Source organism: Tachypleus tridentatus, chromosome 10 (assembly GCF_004210375.1).
Source record: "Tachypleus tridentatus isolate NWPU-2018 chromosome 10, ASM421037v1, whole genome shotgun sequence".
NCBI lineage: Eukaryota > Metazoa > Arthropoda > Merostomata > Xiphosura > Limulidae > Tachypleus > Tachypleus tridentatus.
Genome location: NC_134834.1, coordinates 111,991,382 through 112,009,233, shown reverse-complemented (window position 1 = coordinate 112,009,233; position 17,852 = coordinate 111,991,382). Strand labels below are relative to the sequence as shown.

General features: G+C 33.3%; 1 protein-coding gene and 1 long non-coding RNA gene across 7 annotated transcripts in view; one reads left to right on the top strand and one right to left on the bottom strand.

Annotated features, from left to right (window-relative positions):
* The window catches only part of LOC143230098 (protein grainyhead-like), a 163,384-nt gene that overhangs the window by 22,636 nt on the left and 122,896 nt on the right, over positions 1 to 17,852 (bottom strand). For 5 of the 6 annotated variants that reach the window (XR_013016234.1, XM_076463141.1, XM_076463144.1 and 2 more), the window contains 7 exons: positions 15,045 to 15,156; positions 14,355 to 14,449; positions 13,887 to 13,943; positions 10,763 to 10,864; positions 4,488 to 4,554; positions 3,552 to 3,685; positions 702 to 781 (listed from right to left, as the gene is read on the bottom strand). Coding sequence is in view for 5 of the 6 variants with exons in the window: in XM_076463141.1 (XP_076319256.1) it covers positions 702 to 781; positions 3,552 to 3,685; positions 4,488 to 4,554; positions 10,763 to 10,864; positions 13,887 to 13,943; positions 14,355 to 14,449; positions 15,045 to 15,156 (647 nt within the window). In the remaining variant the exon portion in view is untranslated. The remainder of the gene's footprint in view (positions 1 to 701; positions 782 to 3,551; positions 3,686 to 4,487; positions 4,555 to 10,762; positions 10,865 to 13,886; positions 13,944 to 14,354; positions 14,450 to 15,044; positions 15,157 to 17,852) is intronic. The other variant, XM_076463142.1, reaches the window with a different exon arrangement.
* On the top strand, positions 4,632 to 15,170 carry LOC143230099 (uncharacterized). Its single transcript, XR_013016235.1, has 3 exons — positions 4,632 to 4,727; positions 5,850 to 6,011; positions 15,037 to 15,170. It is a non-coding gene; the product is annotated as an uncharacterized LOC143230099 (long non-coding RNA).

Sequence of the window (17,852 nt, the reverse complement as noted above, 5' to 3'; positions counted from 1 at the left end):
CACGTGAAGAGCTCTAGGTCAATAACTGCAAAGTATTTATGCTGGAACATAGAATGTGTATTGTTGAATAACGTATAAAACTGTTACAATGAATACATATCAAATACGTCATTAGTGGATATGAAAATATATATACACATTCAAAGTTGTTGAACAATGTCCTCAAAGAGGTTGGTAACATGTTATGTACGTAAATACACTACAGTTCCCCACGCTCTCTATTAAATAGGACTTGAAGTCTGTTCATAACCTCTTTGTCTACACAGAAGGATATACAAATATAATGTAATTTTAATAATTACTACAGAATGGATTATACAATGTACAGAACATTTTGAACAGAATACAACGTTTTATTTATCACTTGGTTTTTGTTTCTAACAGTGTATTTCAAACAGCACCAATGAACTCCAAGCGAAATACATTCCTAGGAATTTGTAATACATAAACACACATACGCACACATATAGAACAACAAAAACAAAAGTGATAATTTGGTTTTCTGTGAAAAAGACACCTTCGTTATCGACTGAAAACATCTGTCGGCGCTACTGATTCAACCTTAAAACTGACGTAATCCAACTAAGCAGAACTGTTGATCAAATATTGTTATTGTTACATAAAATTAAATTTCATAAATAAATTTTATTGGGAAACAGACTCCTCGAGTAATGGTGGATGGCACGTCAACTTGAACTTACCATTCATTATGTTGTTCTTCTGTAGCCACTTGTTCACTAGGTGGCGGTGTTGTGTACAGCGATAATTCTATTCCAGAGATCTGTGTAAGGCAAAACAAATGTTAGATTATGACAGTGGATATTAAAACAACCTTTTCACCAAAAAAAACCATACATCTATTAGGCTTCTCAAAAACAGTTTGAAATAATTTAATGACAACTAGTTCTCGCAGATATCACAAAAACAAGCTTCTTATTCAAAATAAATAAAATTCCCAAAGTTCTTAAGAAATCCGTGTAGCTGTAATGTTAACCAAACCCGTTATTTTTGTAATGTTCAATAAAGTTACACTGATATTTGACTTTCATAAGATTGTTTGTTTGTTTTTTAATTTTGTCCAAAGCTACATGAGGGTTATCTGCGATAGCCATCCATAATTTAGCAGTGTAAGACTAGAGGGAAGGTCGCTAGACATCACCACCCACCGCCAACTCTTGGACTACTCTTTTACCAACGAATAGTGGGGTTGACTGTCACATTATAACACCCCCACGGCTTAAAGGGCGAGCATGTTTGTTGTGACGGGGATTCGAATGCGCGACCCTCAGTTGCGAGTGGAGTGCCTTAAACACCTGGCCATGCCGGACCGGCTTTGATAAGAACAAAAACTATTTATATTTAAAATAAAAGATTAAAATTCAACTTCTAACATATAATATTTAATTATATAAAGACAGCTAAACACACAGAAGAAATAATAATAACAGAAACGTTCTGAACGTCAAGACTTCATTACATGTTAATGTTCGTTTTGTTTTAACTCTCTAGAGGGAGTTAGAAAACCTAACTATATAGTCTTTACAAAATTGAATATCTTTATAAGTTGTTAATGTGAACATTAAAGTTATTTATTATTAAGCCATGTTCAAACTAGAGTAGTGAATAACGTTCAACAGTAGCAGTGTCAACTAATCTTAGACTAAATTAAGTTCGCGTATCTCGTGAGAAGCTTGATGCTTGAGCATTCAACTCATAATCTGTGGATTGCGAGTTCGATTCCTATTTCCGAACATATTCGTCTTTTCAGCCACAACATCGTTACATCCTACTTCTCACTGGTAAAAAAAGTAGCCCAAACCTGGCGGTGGGTAGAGTTTACCGCTGAATTGGGGTGGATGGTGTAGATAGATCTCGTGTGGCTTAGCATAAAATTACACAAACGAACAAATGTCGTGACGAATTATTAGCAGTTCCTCATAATTTAATGTTTCGTAACGTGAAGCTGGTATCCTGAAGACATATAGCGTACACATGAAACCAAAACTTGACACTGAGAGGTCCACCTGCGTTCTTTAATAAGACTTTATACTACAAGTTTTGAGCGACTCCAGATAATAATGGTAACTGTGGAAAACGTTACAAGCATTTAATTAGACATTCTTCCACGTGACATTAGTTATGGCCACGTGCACTTGTTCATTTTTCTGCAATTATAAAATTACTACAGAACATCACGTAAGCCTAGTGGTTAGCTAATTAGTCTGCGAATAACTAGATTCATGGTTCGAACCCCAATATACTTCTGTGCACGTCCCGTACTTTCAGCTGTGGGAGCATAGTAACCATCACAACGAATCCCATTATTTCATTAACAGTAGGCGGTGGGTGTTTTTCTTGGCTATCCTCCTCCTGTTCGGCAGTTCTAATCTAGAGATAACTACGCCCGACCACTAGCGGTTTCTGATTTCCTGTTTAATCCATATGTCACATAAGGTACATCTGTGATTGAAAATAACGTATGCAAATACTAGGTATACGAACAGAACGAGTGTAACCTTCAACCCAACAAATTAGATAGTTCTAGCTTTTTCAAGATATTAAAATGGTGTCATGTCAACAAAGTCTTGTAAAACCTAGATATGAATGTACATTGACGACGTTTACAAATATTTTAGATACATGGTACAAAACCGAAACTACTGTTGTTTTTTCATTCTGCAGCTTCATGTCTGTCCCTAAAAGATACAGTTTCCAACTGCTATATACATCTGTCATATTAATCCCAACTAAAGTGATAATAGAAAAAAATGCTATATACAGGCAAGCAGAAAGAGTAATCGGATAAGGCAAGGGGATTTTACAGTTTAAAAACAAATAGTTTTTATGTTTGTTGGTTGCTAAGCACAAAGCTGTACAATGGGCTATCTTTGTTTTGACCACCACAACTGTCAAATCTGGGTTTCAGAGATATGAGCCTTGAGACTTACCGTTGAGCTTAGTGGACGATTTACATGACTCGGCAAACAAAATGTCCACATTGTGCTTATGAACAGACACCAAAACAGTAATATCTTTGAAAGATATAAAAAATACCTTTTCAAAAAATAAAACTTATTACGTTTTGAAACAAAATCAAACTTGAGGAAAAAATAATATTTAGTACTCGGGAGTCGAAACATGAATAAAATACTTTCTCATTAGTAGTACACAAGCATCCGATTCTGTTTACATCAGAATTTCCCTCAAAGTGGCGGATGATTACCCAGGCATAGCTCTGCCTACATTTGAAATGATAAACTAAGAGGTAAGGCAACTAGTCAACAGAACTAAACGCCAACTCTTAGACTATTATTGTTTGATAGAATAATGGAATTGACTGTCACTCCTAAAGCGCATAAGCAGCTCCAATATGCGTTGAGCTCTTTTGCGGCAACAGACTGCGAACCTTGAATATTCACATTAACAGTCCCTGCAAGCAAGTTGATGCATACATTGACAGCCCAGCCAATGTCTGAGACTACAGCATTCAAGACGTTCTTATATCAATTTATTTTATTATATTTATACTGTTAGAAAGATGCCGTTCTAACCTTGTTCTGGTGAACCTTCTCCAAGTCAACAGATGGCGTGAAGAACACTGGTGGTTTGGACAGGTCACTCATGGAGTAAAACTCCGATCTCTCACACGGAGAATGATACATTTCTTCCATCTTTTTTCTGGTATCTACGATACACCACAGAATATTTCATTTTACTTTTCTAAGAACATCCAATAATTTAGGTAAGCTCTAGTCATAAATCTATCTTTTCTTCACATATTCATCAAATAATAATTTTGTAAATTGTAACCGTGTCAATTTCTATAGAATATTCTTACGATATCAGTATTAATGCTTATTTTTGAATGATAACTGTAAGAAAACTTCTTACACATAGGTTAGTTAATAGTGGATCTGACGATTAAGTTTATTATGTAAAAAAATTAGAGAGGTGGTGTCAAATTAAACAGAAATACATGTTATCTTCTCATTAAAGTGATGTTTCTATTTAACTTAAATAACTATACAATGTTTTACAGCTACGATTTTAATTTGTAGTTTCGAAAAAAATCATTATTAGAGTCGTGTTATCAAACAAATAAACTAACCTTATCCCACTGCCTAGTTTCAATTAAAAATAAATCACATGAAATAAATAAACATTAACACTTAATCAGAGACGAGTTGTTTTTTCACCTTTGTGAACCTGACGATGACCGATGAAGGTCGAAACGTTGTTTGCTCTTCTATGTAAAATATTTTCTCAACCCAAACGAGCCGTTTTTGCATATAAATTTCTCAACTAGTGGGTTTCTCGACATTACTGATTATTATTTCATCAGAGACGAGCTGATTTCATAAAAGTATATTTTGTCTGTCCTGAACAATAAATAAAGTTATTCTACAGAAATTAAAATAATATCATTTTAAACGTACTTTTAAATCAAATATGGTAATATAAATAAAATAATAAATAGCGACACCTACTTCCTGTTGCCGTCAATCTTAGCTTCGCTGCCCTTCGTTCTTCGTCTCTTGTTTTACGCTCCGCCCCCTAAAGTGTAAGAAAGGCGAATATTATACAAACGAAAATAAACGTCACTTGTTTTATAAAATCTTTACACACCGTTGTATAGGTCGTTGTAAGCCTTACTAAACTTCAGTTATAAATAAAGTAACAAGAAGACATTTTGGATCTTTGTGTCTTGGGATCCACACAAATACTGCGTGAGTAGTAAAATTAACACTTTATTACTTAACTCAAAGTCGATGGCGAAGATTGGGGCCAAATTGTAATTATATATTTTGATCGTCTGCTTGTAAAGGCCCGACAATTTCCATCAAGACCTCACTGGTTGAAAGGATGTTTATCTACTCAAATTGTAATAAATTCCATGACTCCTATGAGAAGGCATATTCATGCCTTGAAGGCCTACAGATAGTATAAGCCCATCTGTTGAATAGCTAAGTAGGTCTCACGCATATCAGCACTTTATGTATTCAGGGGTCTTCTGCCACTGCTAATTTGTTGCATATAACTTTCGTGTCTTGGATACATACTAAGGAAATTCCTGATACCAACGTGTGCTGATTTTGAAATCAACGTTTGTTGATAAAGTTATTCATTTTGACATTAATGATCACTTTAAATATTTTATGTCGACCCCATACACTTTGCTAATGTTTGCAAAACGCTCCCTTCTGGCCTCATGGTAACTTGTTCGAGCTGATGTGATGAAGTAACTGAAACCCTGTGGATATGATAAAACACTGAGGGTTGTGAAGAGCCGACATAATAGAACGACAGCCTTATTTTAACGAGAAAAAAGTTTTATAAGCGTGTTAATATGCTGAAGTAATTTGCGTCAGGTTCGTTATAACTGTTCAGTGTCACGTTGCTTATTACTACAAGTATTAAGGAGTTTAGAAATAAACAATTGTTGGGTTTTTTATTTGAAGTTTCAACCACCAGATGGCTCAAAATACTTTTAACTATAAAACCACATCTTGTCTGTAAATTCAGATTTGATGTTACATAGTTCTTAGTTATATAAATCAAAATGTTCTTTAAAGCAAAGAACGTCGAGTGAGTTTCTGGCTTCTAAGATGACTTCATAGATAAGACAAACATTTTGTTCAGGAAAAAATGGAATTTCAGCAGGTGATGAACAGAAAAAAAGATTCGAAATTATAAAGTGCATCAAGCTGAATAAAAACAAATATTAAATTGAGAAAATAATCGTATTTCAATTAAAACAAAGTTGTATTTAACAGAAATTTGTTTGGCTGAAGGAATCTATGTACCAAAACTAGATGATGTAATATATATATATTTTTAAACTCATTCAGGCAATCAACATACTAACTCTAAAACTGACCAGTCCCACACTAGACTGAAGACATCAAGTGACGGCCATAAAATATCCTCATACCAACGGATGGGCGCAATTCAACCAACCTACGAAACAACATGATGTCAGTTGAAACAAATATATGTCACGGATGGCTGATGTGAGTATTAAACCCTTTTATTCAAAACACAAAATATGTGACGTTTCGACTTGTTCAACTCATCAAGTTAAGAATGACAACGGCTTAACTACGTCGAAATGTTGTTACTTGTTTAGTTTTAAATACAAGTTTCTAATACCAATACCAGCTATATAAACAGATAAGACCCTCGACTACATGTTGGAGAAAGTAGAATCCAGAATCTATTAAGTTTTCGTACAAAACTTTCTTACTGTACAAACCACATAAATTCAAACGGAACACGATGTGTAGTGTTGGACTTAAAATGGACTCAACATTTAAAACCAATGAAAAGACAATAAATAAACTAATCATGAAACCTTCGTAGCAATTCGGTGAATTATCCACATATGCATAAAACGCACAGGTTAACACAATCGTGACAAACATAAAAGGGTTGCACAGAATATAATATGAAAAAACACAAAATCATTACATAATAAACTGCTTTAGGATGTACGTCATAAAACACAATGATGAACACTATAACTAAGTTTTTGTTGACCTTGGGAAAGTAATCACTTATCTTCTATACATAGTTGTTTGCCTTCTATTCACCCAAAATATATACAACAGTAAATACAATTCCCTTTTAATCGCTTCAATTTAACAATACTTTACTTCAATCACGTGCCCTCCAGTGTCACAGCGAACTCACACCGCTAGAAACCAGGTTTTGATACCCGTGGTGGGCAGAGCACAGATAGTCCATTGTGTTGCTTTATGTTTAATTGTAAACAACAATCAATTACGTTTATATAATAATACTTTAGTTTGATCACGTTAATACATGATCAACAGAGTCAGACTTCTGGTTATATCTGTAACCACTACATATTAAGGGGCTGTTCCAACAGTGAGCCTGAGTGAGGCTTCTTCTAGGAAGGATGCTGAGATGGATACACCACTTGGTTAAAGTGGGTTCTAGTAGCTTTCCTGAGATTATACTAAATGCACCTTACACCCACTACAGTAGGTGATTTAAGTTGTATTTAAACTGATTCCACACCATAACTCTAGAAAAAATATACAAAACATTGTAACCATACTAATCACATATATTTGTACGTAACAATAAAATAATAGGATATGTGTTTTCCATTACCTACTTGCATATACACTTAATGTCAGGAAAAAAGATAGAATGTTTCAACAATAAACCAATTAAGTTAAATACGTTCATTTCAGTGCTTGTCAGATCTACTCAAGAAACGGGCGCTGTCTCTAACTTTGAAATGATACACTAGGTGGAAAGTAGTTTGTGAATATAATATACTGACAACTATTGGGCAACATTTATGTAGCCGAATATTGGGATTTGACCGTCAGTCTTTTAACGTACTTATCATCGCTTCAAATCGAGTTTAGGCCTATTATCTTCTGTGACACGCTAAGCCTGATAAATAAAACAAACTCCACTGTTTGAAACAATCACAAGCGATTACACATCCTGAAGCAAAATATTACCATTTATTACAAAACAGTAATTAAAATTATTCAACATTCATAATAATTAAAAGAAAGAGAGCTGTTAGCATTTCTGAATGAAAAAAAAAAAAAGAATTTGCAAAAATAAAAACAAAATATTGAAACTAAATATTACCACGCCCTGAGTAATAAAAATATTTTAAATATATTAACAAAAAGTTATCGAAGTCATACGTTCTATGAGTTAGTTTTAATCAGTACACGAAATGTTAAAAATGGTTCAATAATGAGCTTACCACGTATTTTGCTGAGAGATTGAAATAAGAACGTGCCCGTGTAAACTTTGAAAAGTAAAAAACACGCAATAATTATTCAACTCAAGCTAGCTTTGTGTAATAACAAATATGATATTTACTTCGTTATAATGGGTGTGGACAACTTGCGTGTTGTGATGTGTGCGAAATGTCAATTACGTAGACAACAATATTTATTATCAAATTACTTCAATAGAAGGAAGCACGAGATCAGATCTAGCCGTGGTATAGAAACATACGTACGCCCTTATCGCGAGGTTCTCGATATTTACAGGCATTGTTCGTAGCAAGAAGTTGACTATCAAGACAGTACAATCTACTTAGATTTAACGGTCCGCCCTTTTATTTTTTTTAACTCCGCTCCTTGCACGAAAAAGAACCTTGAAGGTAAAGGCCTTCATGCTAATAGTTTTAATTTTCCCTCCCCACAAATACACTCCCCTGGAGATAATAAAGAACAACTCGTTCTAATTTAAATACTTCTTGACATTCTACAACATCACATACTCAACGATTGATATGGGTTTTACAAACCCGTCGAAGGATCATTACAATTTTACTTGTCTCATATTAGGCCTAATACGTTTATAAATACCGCATTCTTATTATTATCCTTTTTAGGGATTTTCAAAAACAAGAAAAATTGAAATGCCCTAAAAGACTTATGCTACTAATTTACTGTTTAAAAATGTAATATGTCTGACATTAATGTTCTATGAAAAGTTTAAAGGAGAAAATTACGATTTTGGAAGTTTTTTTAGCACCTAGTGTGCACGTTCGTAGTTAATATTCCAAAAACTGTACTCGCAATGACAGTCTGTTGAACGTATTAATAATGTCACATAAAAAGGTTTTGTTTAGTAACACAAGGGCTATTTCTGTATATCTATAGTTAACTTTGAAGTGATAGACTACAGTCAACAGCATCCACCGCCATCTTTTGTATGACAAATAGATTGGATTATCACGACCACAATGTGTGGAACATGGTTTTTTTTAGTAAACTGAATCGAATAGGAACTCTATTATTAAATTCACAAAGTAGGCACGATGTTACTTGGCCACACTCGACTCACTCATGTATGTATTATATATAAAGGCGCATTTAATTGGCACGTTACATGTTTTTATTAACAACATGATTCATCGGCACAAAATTCTTCCATAGTCAGATAATTTTATACAATGTATCGCAAGGAAAAAAACTGTCGCTATCTTTACGTTTTACTTACAGCTTCGTTATATGAAATTTGTACAAAACATTTTCCTTTATCTCTTTCTTGTTTAACAACAATAGTTCTTAAAACCGTTCTACAGGTTACGGTTCTGAGCCGGTTTTCTAACAAGTTTATCCTATAACACAGAACACGTTACCTAGCTTTTTGTTACTCAAGTAAAGTGCTGTGTGTTAACATAATGCGTTTATCCTAGAACACAGAACAGATTACCTAATTAGGTTAGCTTCTCTTTGTTACTCAAGTAAAGTACAGCATGTTAACATAATGAGTTTATCCTAAAAAATAGAACAGGTTACCTAGCTGTAAACAGTTAGGCCAGCTTCTCTTTGATATTCAAGTACAGTATATTAACATAATACGTTCACAAACAACAATTTATAAGCAAAACGAAGTGGTTTATTTTGGGAGAGTATACTACATGTTTCGATAGAACATTGGCATGTTTTCTTCAGGTATAAAGTAGAACAAAATAACTTCATTATAAATAGTTGAATGTTATTAAATCTCTTTGCTGCTATTCCTAAAGTTTTATCTTCAAGTTTTGAACACTTATTATACTGTTCAGTCATGGTTTTCTGTTTAAAGTTTTATCTTCATTACTTTGAACATTTATTATCCTGTTTAGTCATGGTTTCTCTGTTTAATGTTTTATCTTCAATTTTGAACATTTATTATCCTGTTTAGTCATGGTTTTTCTGTTTAATGTTTTATCTTCAATTTTGAACATTTCTTATCCTGTTTAGTTATTGTTATCTGTTTATATCTGATTTTGTTATTTACATCTTTATGTAATCTTACTATGTTGAATGTGTACGTCTGTCATCGTCACTGTCTGTTTGTATGAATTCTGTTGAACCTTGTAAGTCTACCATATCTACTTGTCTCTTGGTCTGACTTCTGGTAAACTTTGTAAGTCCACCATACCTAACTCTCTTTATATTAGACTTCTGTTGAACCTTGTAAGTTTGCCAAACCTGTCTCTTTATCTGTGAGAGTCCACATATGTTTTAAGCTGTGAGAGTCTAAATATGTTTTAAGCTGTGAGAGTCCAGATATGTTTTAAGCTGTGAGAGTCCAGATGTTTTAAGCTGTGAGAGTCCAGATATGTTTTAAACTGTGAGAGTCCAGATATGTTTTAAACTGTGAGTCTTAGATATGATTTAAACCAAATAGTTTTTTCTGTTTATTTGTAAGTGTATAATGTCTTTACTCATTTTTTCTATCTTTCAGCCAAGTCCATGATCTATTTCTGACTTATATTTAACAGTATAAATCCATGATCTATCTCTGACTTATATTCAACAGTAAAAGTCCACGACCTATTTCCAATACTTAACTGTATCAGTGTTGACTTTGCTGTTTAATATTATCAGTTTGTTATCGTTTTCTCGTTTCTCACTCTTATATTTTCTGTAAATAACAAAATATAAAAAGAAAACTTTCTTATCAAAGATCGATTTAAACTGTCCATATTACTTGACTATTTGACCAACAGTAAAATTTGGAACTATGATGTAAAATACGGTATAATCTGTATATGATGTAAAATACGGTAGTGTCTGTATATATGATGTAAAATACGGTATAGTCTGCACATATGATGTAAAATACGGAATAGTTCCTTTATCACCCTTAGAAAAACCAAACTATAATAATAAACTTGTTCTGAATACCTACACAATTCAAAACTTACCACATCTAATAAAAACATTTGTTTTCCAACCTCTGTAGTACAATGGTTAAAACTTACCTTGTCACAGAATACTTTTATCTGACAATACCCCCGGTGTATGGGATTAACCCCCTCTCTACAGTCGTCAAACGTGTCGATCTGTAAGTGTAGTGGCAGACCCTAAGGCAAAATGAAGACAAAAACTTAACAGAAATGAAACTGAAATCAGCATACATATATAAGCAACCCGAATAATCGAAACTATGTCCAGGTAAAGGTTCGCCTTTCTCTCTGAACATGCATTGCTGGCGTGACGTTCAGTGCAAAAAACAAAACACAATAAGATAGAAGAAATACAACTAAGTATCACGTATTAGTAAAAGTACCGTGAAAGACATTAAATTAACAAACTAAAGGCTAACACGAATGAAAATAAATAACCACCAACTGTTTGTTTGTGACTTAGTGTTCAGCTAGACAATGGTATAGCTGAGCTCAATCCACTGCAGGGATCGTACCACTAATCATAGCGTTATATGCCTTGAAACTTTCCGTTGAACTATTGGCTATAAGATGCCCTGTGTTAAGGGAATTCTTAGAAGACAACAGTAGCCCTTTGAGTTTCTTACGAGTGAATAATTTATTTTTATTTTTTCATGCAGTTCTTGCACGTTAATTAGAACAGCCTACAGATCCAAGTTCAAATATATTTCTTTAGGGTAGCGATCCACACATTAGCGATCTTTTTAATACTAGATAATTATTATAAAAGATGACGCTTCTGTATTAGTTATATGTAATCGACTGCTACTATTGGAGGGTTATGTCATATACATTAGTAGTTCCGTGAACCTAACGCGTTTTAATGCAGAATGTAAATCTATTAAGTGAACAATGCTGGTTTTCAAAACATGTTTGTTCCACGACCTTATTCAGTGTCTACAGGGGGTTTGAAGGAACGTTTAGTACACAGGTTAAGGCCAAATTATAACTTAAAATTTTGTTGGTTACACAGTCTCTATTACCTTAAGACACAAACAAATGTAACCAAGGAACATCGTAAAAGTTGCGATCAATCACATTAGCCACTGTACAATCAATGTTGTAACAAAATATAAGATTATTCAATGATTTAATACGTGGACCCCTACCGGCAAGAAAGGTCGTTAATCATGTCAGTAATTTAAAGGTTAAGCAAGAATATTATTATTCATTTAGGGAACGTTTAAATCAGTCTGGTTTTAACAGTAAAACAGTTATATCCTCCACAAATCCCTCATCATCTGACAAGTTGTTACTAACCGGTAGGCATTTAAGATGTGCTTCTATAATTACATTACTATTACCGAAATGCTACATCATTCTCAGAATATCTATTATGGACTAACTTTATACTTATGTAGACCTAAATATTTTTTATTTAAATACTTGAGGCTTAAAGTAAAAAAAAACGCATTTTTATACCGCATTTATTAAATATGTAGTTAAGCCTAATTAAAAGTAGTTACCTTTACCTATATGCAACATTTGTCACAAAAGTACAAAGTGCTAATATTTATAATCGCGTTATACATATGGTATGAAATAATTAAAACTGTGAGATGTACCGACAGGAATTTCAAGTGTTGCGAAAAATCAAGACCCGATTATTATTACGAATATTGTTTTACTAAAATCGGTATCCATAGAGAAATTAAGATAAAACCTTTGCAGATCAGTTTATGTTTCGTAAAAAAACATCGTAACCTACGAAGATTATGAGTGTAATCATGTATTTTAATGCAAAAGTTTAAAAAAAGCACGAAATTGTCTCTTCCCTACGTAATTTGAACTATACCGTGAGAGTTCTCGGTCAATGTTCACTCACGTGTATTATAATAAAATGGGATATTCAGTCAATAATAACTAATTTGAACTATACTGTGAGAGTTCTCGGGTCAATGTTCACTCACGTGTATTATAATAAAATGGGATATTCAGTCAATAATAACTAATTTGAACTATACTGTGAGAGTTCTCGGGTCAATGTTCACTCACGTGTATTATAATAAAATGGGATATTCAGTCAATAATAACTCCCGCTCCTATTACTCCACGAAATGACTTGTATGTTTTTGATTGAGTTACAAACGCGCTGACGTAACGTTCTAATGATTATCCAATTTAACTGACGGGTTCTAACCTGTGGTCAATCTTCAAAGCCACAGGAACAAGATATAACACAGTGCGCGACAATTCGCAAAACTTGAACAACTGGATGTAACTTTTAAGATGTTACAGAAATCCAATACCTCGAGGAGTCCAAACTTGACCCAGGGGGCAGTTTAGACAAAAATATACTGAAAATCCTTGTACTGGTAACCGTGTGAAGCCTAAAACGCGATAGCTCATATTAACAGTTACAAGTTAGTTATGTGAAGCCTAGAACGTGATAGCTCATATTAACAGTTACTAGTCAGGTATAACAAATCTAGAATCTGATAACTCATATTAACAGTTAGTAGTTAGGTATAACAAATCTAGAATTTGATAGCTCATATTAACAGTTAGTAGTTAGGTATAACAAATCTAGAATCTGATAACTCATATTAACAATTAGTAGTTAGGTGTAACAAGTCTAAAATCTGATAACTCATATTAACAGTTAGTAGTTAGGTATAACAAATCTAGAATCTGATAACTCATATTAACAGTTAGTAGTTAGGTATAACAAATCTAGAATCTGATAACTCATATTAACAGTTAGTAGTTAGGTATAACAAATCTAGAATCTGATAACTCATATAACAGTTAGTAGTTAGGTATAACAAATCTAGAATCTGATAACTCATATTAACAGTTAGTAGTTAGGTATAACAAATCTAGAATCTGATAACTCATATTAACAGTTAGTAGTTAGGTATAACAAATCTAGAATCTGATAACTCGTATCAACACTCACTAGTTAGCTATATGAAGCTTGGAACGTGGTAACTCATATTAACAGTAACTTATTAGCTATATGAAGCTTGGAACGTGGTAACTCATATTAACAGTAACTTATTAGCTATATGTAACCTAGAACCTGGTTTTAATGTTGTTAGATATATTACACAGTTATACATAATTAAGTAATTATTACATTAACATTCCTTTGTCACGGATGTTTAGAATTAACTACGAGAAATTCGATGTTATCTAAAATGTACAGTTGCTTCCTCACCTTGACACCTTTCTGACTACTAAAGTCAGTACTAAGGCACTGTACTGCTACGTTGACCTGCAAATAACAACAGATAAACTCCAGAATAAATCGTAAAATAAAATGCAGTTTGCACGTAGTTTTTGTATTTAACAATAATAAAATAAATCCATAACTGCACTTCCTTATATGTAGAGTCGGTCAGATTAAAGACCAGTTTTAAATTTACATCATTTGTATCTAATGTATATTTCAAAGTACTATAATGATAATAATAAATACCAGAACGTGGGGTAAAAGGCGTGTATTTTACCGCTAGGGGCGTCTTTATATTATATTTTTAGGTTTCTTTCTAAATTCTTAATAAACTGAAAAAGTAAACCAGAAATAAATAATATAGATTAAATAACAATAACAAACTAATATATAATAACAATTCTTGATGGTGTCTAAGGTTTCACAAAGGCCTAATTTCGATTGTTCATTTACCTTTGCCGGACTTCCAAGAGGATTCCAGTAAATAGCTATGGCGTTATGTGTAATCTCTTCTACTTGGCCTATTATTCCAGAACTGTTCTTCGTGTCTGTTAAATCAATATTCATTATTTAAGTAGATTAGAAATACGGGTAGTTATAGTGGTTTTTGTTAATTTTAAAAACTTTGTACACATAGATTGTAATACAGCTTACTTTAACTTTGATATAATTTTGTCAGTCTTATAGCAATAATTTCTCACAATGTTCTTTCACACTTCACTATTTAAATATCCATACTGATTGATTTCTTTGTTCGCAGTTAAGTACACAATTAGTTATCTGTGCTGTGCCCACCACAGGTATCGATATCCAGGTATTAGCGTTATAAGTCTCTGGACTTATCACTGAGCCTCTACGGGGCGGGCCTAGTTAAATTCTTCACATAGTAATAACCAGTTATAATTGTAATTGAAATAAAATACGTAGTTTTCTTTGTCCAGTTATAGTTTTCATGGTGGGTTTACTGTTTAAAATGTTTATGAATTCTGAGTTAGTCCTAGTTGTATGAGTAAGATTCAAGCTTAAATTCAATCTAGATAAAAATCAAACCAACATTCGATTTCATAGACATATCATATATGTTACCAGAAACAAAACACTTATATGAAATCTCCAATGTTTTTCATTTCATTAGGTTCATACCGGCATCTAAAATCCGCTGTTTTACACTGTGCTGTCGACTGTGCCAAAATTGCCATGCCTTAACCTCGTCTTCAGGGGTTTTCTCTTCACGAAACACCAACATGATCACAGACTACAGAGATAAAGGTAAGCTTTATCAAAATCAGAAACGAAAATTAGGTATTTAATTAATTATTTTAAAACGACTGCTTTCTATTATACCTGTAAGATATCGTATTGTATCAATTGGTTTCTTCAACCAGACCAAGTTAAGGTGCATGAGATCCAGGGGTTCTTAGCTCCAGTGGTCCAATTCCGAGAGAATATATGCAATACCTTTATTATAATTATAGTTGTAAGATGCATTAAGTGATGTAGAGATGTTGGAATTTCCATAAACATAACACTGACAATACATTCTGTGACGTAGAGATAGTGGGATGTTCCAAAACATAACACCAACATGTATTCTCTGATATAGAGATGGTGGAATGTTCCAAAACATAACACACATGTATTCTGTGATGTACACATGGTAGGATATCACAAAAATAAAACATTGACGTGTATTCTGTGATGTAGAGATGGTGAAATGTTCCAAAACATAACACTGATGTGCATTCCGTGATGTAGAGATGGGAGAATGTTCCAAATCATAATAGACATGTGTTCCGTAATGTAGAAATAGTAGGATGTTCCAAAACATAACATGTATTTTGTGATATAGAGATGGTAGGATGGCCCAAAACATAACATGTATTCTGTTATGGAGAGCAGGTTGGATGTCCCAAAAGTAGCACTGACATTTATTCTGTGATGTAGAGATGGTGGAGTGTCCCAAAACATAACAATGACATGTATTCCCTGATGTAGAGATACTAGAATGCTTCAAATCATAACACTGACATGTATCCTGTGATGTAGAGATGGTAGAATGTTCCAAAACATAGCATGTATTCTGTGATATAGAGATGGTAGGATGGCCCAAAACATAACATGTATTCTGTTATGGAGAGCAGGTTGGATGTCCCAAAAAGTAGCACTGACATTTATTCTGTGATGTAGAGATGGTGGAGTGTCCCAAAACATAACAATGACATGTATTCCCTGATGTAGAGATACTAGAATGCTTCAAATCATAACACTGACATGTATCCTGTGATGTAGAGATGGTAGAATGTTCCAAAACATAGCATGTTTTCTGTGATATAGAGATAGTGGGATGTCCCAAAACATAACATTGACATGTATTCAGTGATGTAGAAATGGTAGAATGTTCCAAAACATAACATCTATTCCGTGATGTAGAGGTGGGGGGATGTTCCAAAACATAACATGTTTTCTCTGATGTAGAGATGATGAAATGTTCCAGAACATAACACTGATATGTATTCTATGATGTAGAAATGATAGAATGTCTCAAATCATAACAGAAGTGTATTCTGTGACGTGTTGATGGTGGGATGTTCCAAAACATAACACTGACACATTTTCTGTGATGTAGATATAGTGCAATGTTCGAAAACATAACGCTGACTTGTATTTTCTGGTGTAGATATGATTGAATGTTACGATTACAAAACTTAACACTGACATGTATTCTGTGGTGAAAATATGGTGGAATGTTACTATTACAAAACATAACACTGACTTGTATTCTCTGGTGTAGATATGATGGAATGTTACTATTACAAAACATAACACTGACTTGTATTCTGTGGTGAAGATATGGTGGAATGTTACTATTACAAAACATAACACTGACATGTATTCTGTGGTGAAGATATGATGGAATGTTACGATTACTTAATATTACACTGATATGTATTCTGTGGTGAAGATATGGTGGAATGTTACTATTACAAAACATAACACTGACTTGTATTCTGTAGTGTATATATGGTGGAATGCTACGATTACTTAATATGACAATGATATGTATTCTGTGGTGAAGATATGGTGGAATGTTACTATTACAAAACATAACACTGACTTGTATTCTGTGGTGTATATATGGTGGAATGTTACTATTACAAAACATAACACTGATATGTATTCTGTGGTGAAGATATGGTGGAATGTTACTATTACAAAACATAACACTGACTTGTATTCTGTGGTGAAGATATGATGGAATGTTACGATTACTTAATATTACACTGATATGTATTCTGTGGTGAAGATATGATGGAATGTTACGATTACAAAACATAACACTGACATGTATTCTGTGGTGAAGATATGGTGGAATGTTACTATTACAAAACATAACACTGACTTGTATTCTGTGGTGAAGATATGATGGAATGTTACTATTACAAAACATAACACTGACTTGTATTCTGTGGTGAAGATATGGTGGAATGTTACTATTACAAAACATAACACTGACTTGTATTCTGTGGTGAAGATAGGGTGGAATGTTAATATTACAAAACATAACACTGACATGTATTCTCTGGTGTAGATATGATGGAATGTTACGATTACTTAATATTACACTGATATGTATTCTATGGTGAAGATATGGTGGAATGTTACTATTACAAAACATAACACTGACATGTATTCTGTGGTGAAAATATGGTGGAATGTTACTATTACAAAACATAACACTGACATGTACTCTGTGGTGTAGATATGGTGAAATGTTACAATTACAAAACATGACACTTACGTGTATTTGCATTGGGTTGTTGCTACGTATATGCAATAAGAGAAGGTGAAAACCTTATGTTTATTTTATATATAAATATCTTGTTAGAACACAGTGAACAGATTTCATCTGGCGTTGAAAACAAGTTAGTACTAAATCGTTAATGTTTACTA